We start from the raw sequence: 15,171 nt of genomic DNA on the forward strand, positions 1-15,171 counted from the left end.
AACAAACCCCGCCCCCGGGGCCGACCGCGTCTTAGCGCGTGCGTGCTCTTCCTTTCTCGAAAGGGGAGGTCTCTAAACTCCGGCTCTAGGAATCGAGAGTCCAGACTGGGGAAGAATCTTTTAGTTGCCTTTTTTTTTTTCTTTTTTTTTTTTTGCAGTTGAGGAAGCTGAGGTCCCGAGGTCTAGCGAGTGCCTGAAATACGATTTTAGAGACACTATTAAATATCCGGTTAGCTCCGACGGGTGTGGCTCGGTGGAGCGCCCTTTGCCCTGCAAACCTAAAGGCCCCTAAAGGTTCGATTTGGTCAGGACTCAGGTCGGAATCGCGGACAAGGTCCCCGGCTGGGGACGTGGGAGAGGGAACGCATCGATGTCACTCTTGGATGTTTCTCTCCCTCTTTCTCACTCCTTTCCCCTCTCTCTCTAAAAATAAATCCTAAAAAATAAAAATATCCGGTTATTACAGGTGAAAGATTATGATCCTCCTTCCTCTCCGTAGTCCCCCACCCTGCTGGGTCTGTTCTCTCAGTCACCTCCCTGATTGGGCTTCTCTGTTTAGGCCATCTCTGCCCTCAGCGGTCCACGATAGGGGTTTTATGACTTCACCTTTATGCTCAGGTTTCCCAGATCTGTTTCTAGGGCAGGCTGCTCCCCATCCCTACCCCCAATCCTGGTCCACAGTCCTGAAGTTCCCGCTGTCCCCTGGACGGGTCCGGGTAGATATCCTGGTATCACCTGAACCTGATATGCATTTCTTCTAGACTTTCAGACTGTTTCCTAGGCTCACAGGTGGACCGTGGTTTCGATGTGTAATTGCCTACAAGGTGGTTTTGCCAATCCCTTTTGAGATTAAAAAGTTGTCCCGAAAAAAGTTCCGAGTCATGCTAATGCTTATTATGTTGCATGACACAGTAGAGGACTATGTTCAGATGAAAATTAAAGATACATACATTTCATTTTTAATACTTGCAACTTCAGAATTTTTTTAACGAGGGAACATAAAACCATCAACGTGAAGAAACCCGAAGTCATATATTTAAAGATAATCTGAAACGATCAAATTTAAAGATGAAATTGAGATAGCTAGAAATGGTTTGTAACGAAAAAAGACAAGAGAGTTTGAAATTTATGATTTTGAGATGTTCCTGTGGTTTTTAAGTTAACAAGTGCATCATGACTGGGACTTTGAACACTTGATTACATACCAAAGTACTCTCCAAACATTTTTCTTAAAAAAAAAGTTTTGATTGTAAAAATAATACAGAAAACATAAGAAAAATAGCCAATAACTGCACCACTCAAAGGTAACCCACTTAGAGATAACATTTCCCTACAAAGTCGTTCAAACTGTCTTTTAAGACTTAACTTGTTTCTTGAGCCTTTTCCATGTCTAAAATTTCTTCAGTATTTTAATTATTTTTCTACCTAATGGCCCACATTTCCATAAACATGCCATAATTGAACACTTTTCTTGTTGTTGGTTGTTTCAATGTTTGTACTTATTGTAAATAATGGATTAAATAGCTTTGTATGTAAATCTTTATGCACTCTCAAACATTTACTAAGAAAATTGTTAAATAGAAATGGAATGACTAGGCACAAGAGTTTAAAGATTCTTAATAAGTATTGCCATATTGCTTTTTGGAGAGGTTGGTTTACCCTTTCAGCAACGTATGGTTTTGTGCCTGTCTCTACATTCTTGACAGACTTGAGCAAAATTTTTTCATCTTCACTAATTTGATGACTAAAATTGGTTATAATATTCTTTAAGTAAAACATGTAGAAGAAACACTTGACTACACAGAAACCCCTGACAGTAGTTTAGCATGGAGACCTCAAGGCCAATATGGTCAGCTTTGCCTGTCCTGCACAGAAAAGCAGCTTCAAAAAGTGGAGCTTGACTATAGCTGCTCTCTAGTCCATGAGTTTGCAATCTGGGAGACGTTAAATATCTTGCCAATATACTAGAGAAGCATTATAAGAATTTATAAAGTTCTTTGATCACATGAGTTAACTGGTTATCTTAACTCACAGGACAGAGTGTCAAAATAGTTGAACTTTGAAATGGAATATTATAGATTTGAATATTTTATGCATTCTTGAATTATGCAATTGTAGTAGTTAACCCTATTTTATTATTAATTTCTGGTTCCAGTCCTTGCAATAATGCGACTTGAGGAATGTAGAAAACAATTTCAAATGATACATTTATAGAAAAACTAATTGCTCAATTAAATAGTAAGCAATACATGATCTCAAAATACAATTGTAATGAGAACAGAGTAAGTGTGAAGAAACGAGTGAGTCACTTATTACTAAAATGTATGGTCGAGAGTAACCCAGAATGCAAAGGAGAAAGGTTCTGGAGTAATGAGAGAAGGTGGGTGTAAGAATGGGTCTTACGCAGGCTTGAAGAGTGGACCAGCTGAAGGATGATAAGCTTGGGAAATAACCAGTTTTCACAGTAAATACTCAGGGTTATGGGGTTTTGTTTTGTTTTGCAGGCAAACCCAAGGCCAGGGTTTCCAAAATAGTTGGGCAGTATAAAGTACAAGATGTAGTAACTCTCTTGTGTGTTCAGTTTCCAAGAGTATCAAATTCAACACATATGATATGTGCATTTGTGTGTATTACACTTCAAAAAAGTTTTAAAAAATCAAGCAATAAAGAAAAAGAACTCTTGGATGTGAACAATTGTATGGTGATTGCAGGGTAGGGGGACGGAAGTTGGTGGAGGTAGAAGAGGGTATAAGGGGGATAAATGGTAATGGAAAAAGTACAACAAAAAAATAAATGTGCATTATGCTGTGTATCTGAAACTAATACAAAATAATATTAAATGTAAACTGCAATTGGAAAAAATTAAAACCTATACATAGCAATCTCAAAAGATCATATGGTCAAAAACTCACATATTTTATGATTGCATTTATATAACATTCTCAAAATAACAAAATTATAGAGATGAAAAACAGACCAACGGTTGCCACGGGGCAGAGATGGATGGGGGAGAATGGGTGTGTGAATAAAGGGCACCGTAAGGGAGAGCTCTGTGGTGATGAATTAGCTCTCTACCTTGACTGTGGTGACAGTTCCATGGATCTATACACACAGTACAATCAAAGTTATACAAAGGCATTGTCTCAATGTCAATGTGCTTGTTTTGACAGTGTACTATAATTAAGATGTCACAATTGGGGGAAACAGTGACTAGCACACAGGACCTCTCTGTAGTTATCTTTACAGCTGATGTGAAACTAATTTTTTCAAAATAAAAGTGAAAAAATAATCCAGGAGGTTGGTGCACAGGTTCTCTCAGGATGATGCCATTGTTCACTCTCCATACCTGGCACCATCCCCAGTGCCGCTGTGGAGAACCTGGAGGATATGCGACACCGACTTTGGGGGCCTGCTGTCATCTTCTGCATTACGGAACCGTCTCTGAATTCCCTTTGTCCTTTGCCATTAAATAAACCTTATACCCTCTAACTGGTTCTCTTTCCCTTCCATGACCAAGTACTGAGAGTTGAGCACAGTTCTTTGAGTTGGTGGTCCATATACAGGGCAGAGGAAAAGTAGGTTACAATTGTAAGCACAAGAAGCAGTTTATTCTTGTATTATTTATTAATTATGGTATTGTTTTCCATACAAACAACTTTGCCCCACCCTATATACAAAGACAAGACCCAGGCGCTGCCAAACAGAGAATGAGGAAGGTATATGCTGGGCATGATGAGAACTGCCTGGTGGCAGAAAATGTACATGTGGCTGGAAAAGCAAATGCTAAAAAGAAATGTGATGGCACGCCTGACACTGGGCACTCCATGGTGCATTCCAATTAGGCCCTTTCCTTCCTCTTTGAGACATGTTTCTTGCTTACAGATTTTTACACTCCAACTTCCCATAATTTAATTTTTTCTTATTTCTGCTGTCTCAAATTCTTTATTTTCCAATATCTTCTTATTAATGCTCTTTTAGAGAATTCAAGTGTTAAAAATGCATTTTTGAAAACATACCCCACATTTTTGGTGTCATATTAACGGTTCTGGATTACATAATAGGACATTGTTGATGAAACTCCTTTAACAATAGTCCAACTTACAGAGCTAGCAAACCATGTCTCCTATTCACTGTAGTCTGGAACACAATAGTTTGATGGCACCGCTCTACGCCATACCATAACATCCTGTCGGTTAATGACCAAAGTTAGGCCTGTACTTTAACCTGATTGTTTGGTATTAGTGTTTTTCCAGCTTTTCACGAATGACTTTCCAACTGAATTTTCCCTCAAGGAAATCAAGACATTCCTTTAGTTTTTTTTTTTCTTTTGTGACTTAAAAAGGGAAGGCACTTACATTTAAAATAATACGATAAAATGTCATACACAATGTGGAAAATTATATTTTTCAAAAATGACTACAACCATACAAAATGACTATTTATGCTCTTCCAGGACTTTGCCACTAAGACATCAAGAAGTGAGGTTATGTCCCTTCCCCTTGACTTGCGTGGGCTATTAACACTGCCTCAGCTCAGAGTATACTACGCTGTCTCCTCGATTAGGGCACAGGGCAACACAGCTCGCGGCTCCTGCTCCCTGTGCGCTCAGCCACTGTGCTGTGAGGGGTCATTATAGTTCCCCTTGCTTCCTTTACATCCCATGGATTTATCCGAATAATTTTTCCCAAGTAGTTTAAGTCATTAGACTACACTGAAAAATAGAAGCTCTGTTGCTAATTAGATTAAATGTAATCTAAATGATACCATTTTTATTACTTGAAGGTAGAGTGTATGAAATGATACTATGGAAGATTTACGTGATGAAACAGATGTCATGATGTCTCAGAACACTTTAATCAATTGGAAGACAATTTAATTTAGCCAATTTAGCAACTAGTACACTCAGACATAAACTATTTTAAAAAGAAAATAGTAAATACTTACCATATTCAATATATAATCAGTGAATTTATGTATATGTGACTTTTACAATTACCCATATCCATATTTTTCATATACTGAAGAGGTATTTTTAAGGAAATATTAATAGCAATTCGTACCAGGAACCCAAATATGTGTAGGTGAACTATTATAATAGTCTTGATACTGTTCAAATTTAAAAGTTGGTATTACAAATGCCTAGAACTATACAGAATCCCTTAAGTGGTCTCCTATGGGGGAATGTTATCAATTGATGTGCTCCAGTTATGTATCTTATAGTTTGAAGAAGCTAATAAATAGCAACTGTTTTTCCCACCTGAACTCCATGCCAACATAGGCAAAGGAGAAAAGAGATGGAAATCAAAGACTATTAAACATTGAACATGTTTAGGCTAGAGATGTGGGCGAGAGATTCTGAACAATGGGCTCCCTAATTCTGAACCCCCAAATTAAGTAGATTTGCACACACCATCACAGGAAATGCGAGGAAACTTATCCCGCAGACATTTTGCTGTCAGGCTTACTGCCGAGCCCAAGCTGAGCAGAGTACACGCTCCTGCAGCTGAGACAGGGAGTGCGGGGGTGGGGTGGGCACTGAGTGCCACAGGCTCAGACTGTTATCCTCACCCCACCTATCAGAAAGTGGAGGCATGAGGAAAGAGTGGACTGATATCCTTTCACAGGGAAACACACTCAGGAGTAAAAACCTACTCCAACCGCAAACACTGGGCAGCGTTTTCTTCTCTGCTTAACCCACCGAGCCAGCCAGGAGTGTGGCCAAGCCTTGAAGGTGGGGATGGGGGGTGGGAGGCAAGGAAATCTGGATTTTCTGGTCTTGCCACTAACCTTCTTGAAGTCACTCCTCTAATGGCAACTATTGTTCTTTTGTGAGCCATTTTTAATCAAGAGATCACAGTTAATTTTGCTCCAGAAAGCTCTGAAATGGACCAGAGCAGTATATTATTTAGATTCTAAGACCATTCTATACTCAAACCCTAACATTTACTCCTTAATCTAGTTCTGATCCTAAATTATGTGCAGCCATGTTGTCCAAATTTGCTTTTGAGAGGGTCTGTTAGGTAGCACCTAGGAAGAGTGCCCAGAGGGGAAATAGAGGCAGGGTCCTCGTCCTTACAATCTAACAAAGAACTTACCACAGGAGGCTAGAAGCAAAAGGAGCACGTGTCTCGCCAACTAACTCGGCAGTCCTGAGCTCGGTTTGATAAGATTGCTGGTGTCCCAAGCATTGCAAGCAAAATAGCACAGGAGGAGGGGAGAGTCCTTGACATTGTGCTGAGAAAAGGGATTTCTGCACAATCTTACTAAGGTTGCCAGGTGTTCTGAACATCACAAGCAGGAATAATACACAGGAGGAAAGGAAGGCAGTCCTTAAGAGTCTATGCTGGGAAAAGGAGCCTCTGTAACAATTTCACTAAGACAAAAAGCTTTTATTAACTGAGAAAGGAAGTCTTTGTAGCTGCACATTTTCCCCAAGTTTTAGAAGGGGAAGAAGGAGGGAACCTAGAAGCCAGCTGAGGTATATAATCCCTGAACCCCAGTAATCAGTGTACTTAGATTAGTTTATGTACCACTTGTAGCCTGGGCTCAAGTGTATAGAATAAACTAACAACTTTATTTCTTCTGTGTGCGGTGCATTTAGACTAGCCAGGTGCCTGCTTGCAGCTTTGTGCTCGTATATGTTTCATAAATAAACTTGCTGTCCCATTTCCACTGTAAGTGTCTGTCTCTTTGCTTGAATTATTCTCTTGCTAGTGACACAAGAAACAACGCAAGGGAGGGAGCCTCTTGACTCGGCTCTCTCTCCCCATCCATAACAGTTCTAAGAGATGAAATGACTAAGAAACTGCAAAAACAAAATGACCAAAATGTAATGAATATAGACTGCTTCTTGTTATGGAATTCACAGTGTGAAATTAAAGAGCAAAGATTATTTGAAAATTAAAATCCAAAGTTATAAAAATTGAAAGGAATTTAAGTACATCAAATTCCCTTGTCCAAAAAAACTACCCAGAGATTTTTCTGACTTGTCACATGGAAATTTCCATGGCAACAAATATGAAATTAATATGTCTAGGACAAAAACACTCCCTGTTTAAACAATCTTTCTCACCTTTTTCTATTTAGGATAATTATACCCAAGAGATAGTTTTCTATCAGACCAATGTGTACCAGGCCAGAATTCTTTTTGTTCTGCCTGAACATCTTTAATACAACTCATCTTCCCGGTGACCTCCTAATTTCTCAGGCATATTCCCTTAGGAATCAGGCAACATCTGCACCCACACCTACAACAATTGTATCACCTTGAAACTCAGTGAGTTGACGAGTCTTTTGTTTTTAAACAGCTTAATTGATGTGTAACATATGCCGTATAATTCACTCCTTTAAAGTACACAATTCCTCCAGAGGGGATGGGGAAAGAGGTAAATGATGGAAAGGAGAAGGGACTAAACAAAGAACATGTATGAATGACCCATGGACATGGACAGCAGAGTGGGAACGGACTGTGGGCGGGGGGAGGGGTGGGATGGGTGGAGGAGGGCAAAGGGGGAAAAACTGAGACAACTGCAACAGAATAAACATGATTTAAAAATAAAAAATTAATAAAATATAAAGCATACATTCTATAGTTTTCAGTGTATTTACAGAGATTATCACCACAGTCTAATATTAGAACATTTTTGTTTGTGTTCTTGAAGGTATCATTTGCAACACAAACTTTTAATTTAGATGAAGTTCAATTTATTTTTTATTTTTTTTGGTCACTCATGCTTTTGATATAGTATATGAGAAGGCTTTTCCTAACTCAAGGTCACAAATTCTCGCTCCTATGTACTTTTTTTTGCAAGTACATTCTTGTTTATTATGACTTAACATTTTTTTCAATTAATTTACATTCAATATTATTTTGTATCACTTTCAGGTATACAGCACAGTGGGTAGACAATCATGTACTTTACGAAGTGTTCCTATGCATCCTTCTGAGTTTTCTGGTTTTTGCTTCTACATTTCGGTCTGTGATCCACTGAGTTAATTTTTGTATGTGGTGTAAAGGAGAGGCCCAACTTTATTCTTTTGCGTGTGGGTATCCAGTTATTCCAGCACCATTTGTTGAAAAGACTGTTTCCCTCATAGAATTACCTTGGCATCTTTGCCAATTCAACTGGGCATAAAAATGAGGGCTTACTTCTGGACTCTCAATTTTGTTTCACTGATTATATTACTCTCCTTATACTAGCACCACACTATCTTGACAAATGCCACTTTTAGTGCATTTTGAAAATTTGGCAAGTGTTAAGTCCTCTGATTTTGTTTCTTTTCAAGATTGTTTTGGCTATTTTTGGTCTTTGGAATTTCTAGATAAATTTTAAGAATAGCTCGTCAATTTCTGCCAAAAAACCATTTTGGATTTTGATAAGCACTGTGAATTTGAAGACCAATTTGAAGATTATTGTCATCTTAACAATATTAAGCCTTCCAATCCGTAAACATGGTATGCCTTTCCATTTGTTTAGGTTTTCTTAAATTTCCACAGTTTTAGTCTATAGGGCACACATTTGCACTTTTGTTAAATTATTCCCAAGTATTTTATTCTTTTGATGCTATTATAAATATAATTGCTTTATTTTCAGATTTTTTCAGTGTTATAGTATATAGGAAAACAATTGAATTTTGTGTATTGATCCTGTAGCATGCAACCTTGCTGAACTTGTAACTTTTTAATGGATTCCTTAAGGTTTTCTATATATAATAAGTTCATGCCATCTGCAAACAGAAATAGTTTTACATCTTCCTTTCCATCTGGATGCCTTTTCTTTTTTTTGCCTAATTGCACTGTATATACTGTCCAGTATAACGTTGACTAGAAGTGTGAGAGTGGCCATCCCTGTTAATTCCTAATGTGAGAGGAAAGCATTGAATCACCATTAAATGTGATGGGAGCTGTCTGTGTTTTGTCAATGTCCTTTATGTGGCTGAAGTTCTTTCTATGCTACTTGTTTTATCATTAAAAGGTGTTGGGTTCTGTTGAATGCTTTTCCTGAATCTATTTATATAATCATGTTGCATTTATTATACTACTGATACAGCATATTATGTTAATTTTTGAATGTTAAACTAATCTTGCATTCCTGGGATAATCCCACTTGGCCATGGTATATAATTCTTATTCTGTATTTCTGGATTGAATTTGCTAGTGTCTTTATGAGGATTTTTGCATCTATACACAATGGTCTCTAGTTTCCTTTTCCTTGTGATATACTTGATTTAGGTATTAGGGTAATACTGGCCTCATAAAAAAACTTAGGAAGTATCTGAGAAGAATTGGTATTAGTTATTATTAAATGTTTGGTAGAATTTGGCCGTGAAGCCATTTTGGGCTGGGCTTATGCTTGCGGGGATTTTTAAAATTAATTCAATCTCTTTGCTTGTTATAGGTCTATTTGGATTTTTCCTTGAGTCTGTGGCAGTAGTTTGTGTTTTCTACGAAATTTGTCCATCATCTCCCAAGTTATCTTACTTGTTGGCATTCACTTGTTCATAGTATTCACTTATAATCCTTTGTAAAGTTAGTAGCAGTATCCCCTCATTCTTGACTTTAGTAATTTGAGTCCTCTATTTCTCAGCCAGTTTAGGGAAAGATTTGTCAATTTGGTTGATCTTTCAAAGAACCAATTTTAGGTCTAATTGATTTTCTCTCTTCTGTGTATATTGTTCCATTAATTTCTGCTGCAATAATTCTTTCTTTCCTTCTGCTTGCTTTAAGTTTAGTTAGCTCTTCTTTTTCTATTGGAAGTTTAGGGTATGGATTTGCAATCTTTCTATTTATTTTTCCACATAGGTATTTACAACTATAAATGTACCTCTAAGCACTGCTTTGGCCAAAGCCCAGCAATCCTTTTCATTAATAAAACCTACCACTTCTATCATGCTTCTTTATTTCTGCAATAAAACAAAATGCTTTGAGTCTCCAAATAGCCTAAGGCATCTTCCACACAAATTCACAGCATCGCAAAGTTTCACTGGGTCAAAATGCCCTCGCTCCTCCATTTTTCTTGGTGTCTCCGTGTTTTTCAACATTACATTTCTCAAAAGCAGTATTTCCCCTTTGAATTTAGGGTGACAGGAGCAATCTTTTCTGACCAGGATAGATTATTCCAGTTCAGTCTACTTGCTTTCTCAAGATCCTCTTAATCTTTTATCATACTTTTCTCTATTGTACATTCTAGTTCTTTTCTAGGACCCCTTCTTAAGCAATGGGATATAGAAGGAGTAGGGTGTTAAGCCTTACTGGGCCTGCTTTTTTCCTTCTTCTAAACCAATTGTTTGATAGCCAGCCTGTGAGCATCAGGATAGGCTGAGATATAGTATAGTTACAATGAGCCCCAATATCTCAGTGACTTAAAGCAAGAAAGGGTTATTTCTTGTTTCTGCTCTATGTCCATTGTGAATTGGTAGGTAATTCTCTTCATCATCATTAATTGGGAAATACGTTAACAGACCATAAGTCATTTTGAACATTACCAGTTACTGTCCAGAGGGAAAAGGGAGAAATCAAATGCTTAGCCAGCAAGAGACACATACTTGCATTCAGATCTCTTTGGCCAGAACTAGATGTCAAATGGCTACATTCAACCACAAGGGTTTAGGAAATACAATTGTACCATGTACCCAGAAGACAGAAACATAGAAGTCTCTGATTATGGCATCAATGACTTTACCAGATGGTAGATGTTGTTCCCTTTGAAAGGAAATGAGATCAAAGTTAGAGACCCTCTTGAAAGGGGCTGAGGTCAAAGTTAAAGACCAGATTTAAGTGATCTAGAGAGTTACAAAGAAATTCCCCTTTGTATTAAATGACCCACTCTTTTTCACGTATTGAATTTACCTGGGACCTGTTAGTTAGGCCCTTTATTATTAAGATGATATTACACGATGAACTTTTAAGATATCTAGAATTACAATCAGATGACTAGCTAAAACTTTAAATAGGTAGACCTAGAAAATGTGATAATCAAGAAATCTGAGCTATTTCAATTTCTCAGGAACAAAAAAATAGGTATCATGAAACAGAACAAGAGAGGCTGAGGGGCAAAATGTTCTGTTGGTGTGTGGTCCAGCAGGTGCAACCCACCGAAGTTGTCAGGCACAGAGACTCCACTGCAGTGTGTGAAGAGCTGGTTCCCCGCCCCCCGCCAACACCTGGAGGAAACACTCCTCTGTGCATCTTTCTCAGTGTGCTGGCTCTATGCTCACCTGGCATCTTTCAGGTGATTCAGCCTCTCTGCAAATCTCAGTCACTGGAAGGCAGATAGGGTTAGATACAATATCTACATAAAACAAAAATCACACAAAGGCAAATCAAAGTTGAATCTGGTAATATGACTTGAGAAACTGCTTGGTATTTTGTGAAATATGGTATTCAAATTCAAAATCTGTAATAATAAATTATTAGTGAAAAATAATCCAAATAAACAGTGAACATGGGCTGCGAGGAGTGTGAAGCGGTCACCTGGAGAGCGCAGCTCGCCTTCCGTGCAGGTCCTAGAGAAACTCTCACCACGGGCTATTAGCTGTCTGCTGCCATGCAACCATCTACTCAAACCTGAGTGGCTTAAAACAGTAACAAACGCTTATTACCCCATAGTTTCTGTGGGTCAGGAATTCAGGAGTGGCTCAGCTGGGTAGTTTTGGCTTAGGGTCTCTTGTGAAGTTGCAGTCGAGATAGTGGGGTTCCAGTCATCTCAACGTTTAACCTGGGCCAAAGGATCCACTTCTACAATGCCACAGTCACCTTGCTTGTGAATGGGTGTGAGGTATTGGCTGCCCCTTGGGGCTGCTACAGTGTCCTCACAATACAAGTGTGGCTTTACCCAGGGATAACTTACTTCTAAAAGAAAATTATCACTCTTGAAAAATTGTTCTTTTGCATGTGTTTAAGCATTTTATTTCTTGTTATGAGTCCCACAGACACCAAATGTTATCATTGAATAAGCCACTTATATACCGTCTAACATAAATTAACATAAGCATGTATCACCCCTAAAGCCCCATGGAGCAACGGGTAGTTCTATAAACACAAAAACCACAGACTTTATTCACAGCACCACCTTGTTCCCTGCTCCACATGGTATTTGTGATTAAGCACCAGCCCCTTAAGGCATCACTGCGATATCTGGTTAACAGAAACTGCCATATTTACATCGTAACAGCTGATTTTCATGTAAGTCTTCACAAACAGTCTAGGGATTTTGGAAAATACTCTGAGACTTTGGAGCATTTTAAAGTTAGGAATACCTTCTTCAAGACTTTTCTATTCTCCCTTCACCATTAAAAGCCATTTTCTAAGAACATTCATTATCTAAGGGCCCCATCTCCTCTAGGCGCTAAGCCCCACGAAGGCAGCGCCCGCGCCGGCTCTGTTCACCAGGGGCCCTCAGAGCCCCGCGAGGCGGCCCGTCCCAGGCCGTGGGCGCTGCACTGTGTGTCTCATGGCTTATTAGACTGATTCATAGGATTGAAACTTCTTATTGACCACCGTGTTACATGTCTACCAATGGAGACATTTCTCCTATCAAAACACCTTAAGATGTATTTTAATATTTTCATATTGAAAATATAAAAAGAAAAACCACACACCCAACAATAAAATGTGGTCAAGAGAGGTTCGGAGACTCATGAAAGTTCTATCACTTGACTTAAAACCACCCTACCTTCCACTTAGCTCATTCTTTGAACCACACTCTGCTGCTCTTTCCTTATGATTCTGTAAAAATCAAATTTAAATTAACTGGTTTTTCTTTTTTTGGAAGACTATATTTTCAGGTTTATTAAGAAAAACTAAAACTAGTTTGTAAAAGTTTTTTATTGTATCCGTGCCACACATAGTAGTGAAAAATAACACTCCTAAAAAAAAGAAGGCTACCTTTTGCACAACATTTTATTTTAAATAAAACTTCAAGTACTCTTACATAGGTACAAAAAAATTCTGATCTATTTGCCTCCAACAGGCCACCACAACACACAGTAGATAAAACACAGTGGTTACAAATGTCTTTTAAATTTATTTCTGAGGCAAGGCAAATGGGAGGGAAATGTTTCTATGAAAAAATACTGTGTGTGTAGGAAATTGTCACAATTTTATTCCACATGGATACAAATGATTATATTTTAATTTAGGCCCTGGTGGCTTAAAGTTATATAACAAAATAGAAAAATGGAAAAACTAATATCCCCTACACCCTGTTTCAAAGGCAGGCACTACCGAGATCAAGGAGACGCCACAGTGTTGGTAGAGGATAATTACTGTACAAGCTGTACAGCTATCATTACCTTCAGACTAAAATAAAATGCTACAGTCCTTCTAAGGCATAAACAATAATGTCTGCAAACAATATATACACATAATACATATTTAAAACAAGACTTAATATAAACAATAATGAACAGTATATACATGTCAATTTTTCTTCACTGTCTTGAAATACAATTTAACTACACAAGTGATGCAGCAACATATATATATATATAAATGTACTTGTAACTCTACAGTAAAGTTTATTTTTGGTGCTTTTATAGCACATTAGTGTAAACAGTTTAACTTGGCTTTGTTTTATATTTTAAAACATTCCTTGTTGTATTTTCAAGGTTTAAAGCAATTTTCTAGTTCTTCCTTTTCACAGAAAACGAAGATTCTGGATGTGGTTTAATCATAAATAATTCATAAAATTAAATACATTCACTAAAAAATAAACTACAAAGTAAAAAAATGAAAAATAGATATTTATTGAGAGGGAAAGGAGAACCATTTCCCACGTTAGAGCTCTGGTGTTGAATATTCAGTGCGATTTGATATATTTTAATTGCTATTGCACTATAACACCCTTTCCTTTGAAAATTCTTTGGGTGTGCTTCCCTGTTCTACCTAAATTAGCTGATAAATCACAAAAATCAATAACCAAGGGCCTTGGTTGTTGTAGGAGTGAAGCCTTTAAAAATGGTATCATTCTTCTGATACTTTTTTTTTGTGATACTTATTTTAAGGAAAAAAAGTCATTATGTATGTGCCTTGCACATTTATGCAAAAACAGTTCACATTGCTGGTCTCATTTGTCCTTGTTTGAAAGGAAAAAAAAAAGAGATTAGTATAACTTCAGCTCACTTTGAAAGTATCTGTCCACTTTTTTTCAAAATACTTCCTCATACTGTGGCCAGCTCTGCCTATATCAGAATCATCTTCATTAAATGTTTCACAGTTGTCAAAAACAAGCCTGACATCTAGAGCAAAGGATTCAGGGTTCGGGTACCTGAAAGAAAACACATGGTTTAGAGGTTGCTTTTGTAGGATGCCTTTGTTTTGTAACCAGATGAAGAGGTAGTAAAAGGTAAAATGAAAAGTAAAACTGAAAGGAAAAAGAAAAAGATTAGGATAACTGCATTTAAAATGATTTAAAACATTACACCTCTTATACATGTAACATTTAAAATACACCATTGCGGTCTGAACCATATAGGATTAAGGACAGATGAAATGGAAAAACAGAATTCTCTGAAGATCAAGACATATTACAGCTAACATTTTCCCCACATCCAATTTCCTGTTTGACCTGTTCCACAATTCTTTGTTATAGGGCTCACCCCACTTGATCAACTTAACTCCTCTGACCAGCTGTATCACGTGTAGTACCGCTACTGCCCACATTCAAAACTATTTAGTTGCACTAGAAATAAAAGAAATGCATCCTATGAACTACAGACATTATACTTGCCCTGTGGCTTCTACATACATCCCAGGTTATGCTGCTCTGTGTTAAATTCTTCCTCAGTTCCCATTTCTTGTCTTCTCTCTTCAACTATACCCTTTTGCTTTGAGTATGATGATCCAAAATGAGCAAAAAGCATATACTACCCCTTTACCTGAGATAACATTAAGAGGAACTGACTTTCAACAATAAGCATTGTGGCTTCAGTGCTTTTTTAGTGGGATAACCCACTTCTCCTTTCTTTGTAAGAACATGAAGAAGAGAACACAAAAGTTGAATCTGCCTACACTTATTGGTAAGAAAGGAGTGGTTTGTTTCAAGCCAACTCAAGCTAAATCAATACATTTTAAAAAGGGGGCTTTTGGAAATTCAAATTTAAATTAATTCTAACTTATGGTAAGCTGGATACTAAAATAATTTTCCTGCTAGAAATATCTGTGAAGCACAC

The 15,171-nt window shown here is 37.6% G+C and overlaps 1 protein-coding gene across 1 annotated transcript in view; it reads right to left on the minus strand.

The window, feature by feature from the left end:
• Positions 1-13,169: 13,169 nt before the first annotated feature.
• Positions 13,170-15,171, minus strand: part of BAZ2B (bromodomain adjacent to zinc finger domain 2B) — a 359,528-nt gene continuing 357,526 nt past the window's right edge. Inside the window, exon 41 of the mRNA XM_054562718.1 lies at positions 13,170-14,267. Coding sequence (XP_054418693.1) covers positions 14,114-14,267 — 154 coding nt within the window. The 3' untranslated portion in view covers positions 13,170-14,113. The remainder of the gene's footprint in view (positions 14,268-15,171) is intronic.

The sequence above is a fragment of the Pteronotus mesoamericanus genome, unplaced genomic scaffold (genome assembly GCF_021234165.1).
Source record: "Pteronotus mesoamericanus isolate MK-2021 breed Mesoamerican mustached bat unplaced genomic scaffold, CSHL_Meso_final scaffold_651, whole genome shotgun sequence".
Classification (NCBI taxonomy): Eukaryota; Metazoa; Chordata; class Mammalia; order Chiroptera; family Mormoopidae; genus Pteronotus; species Pteronotus mesoamericanus.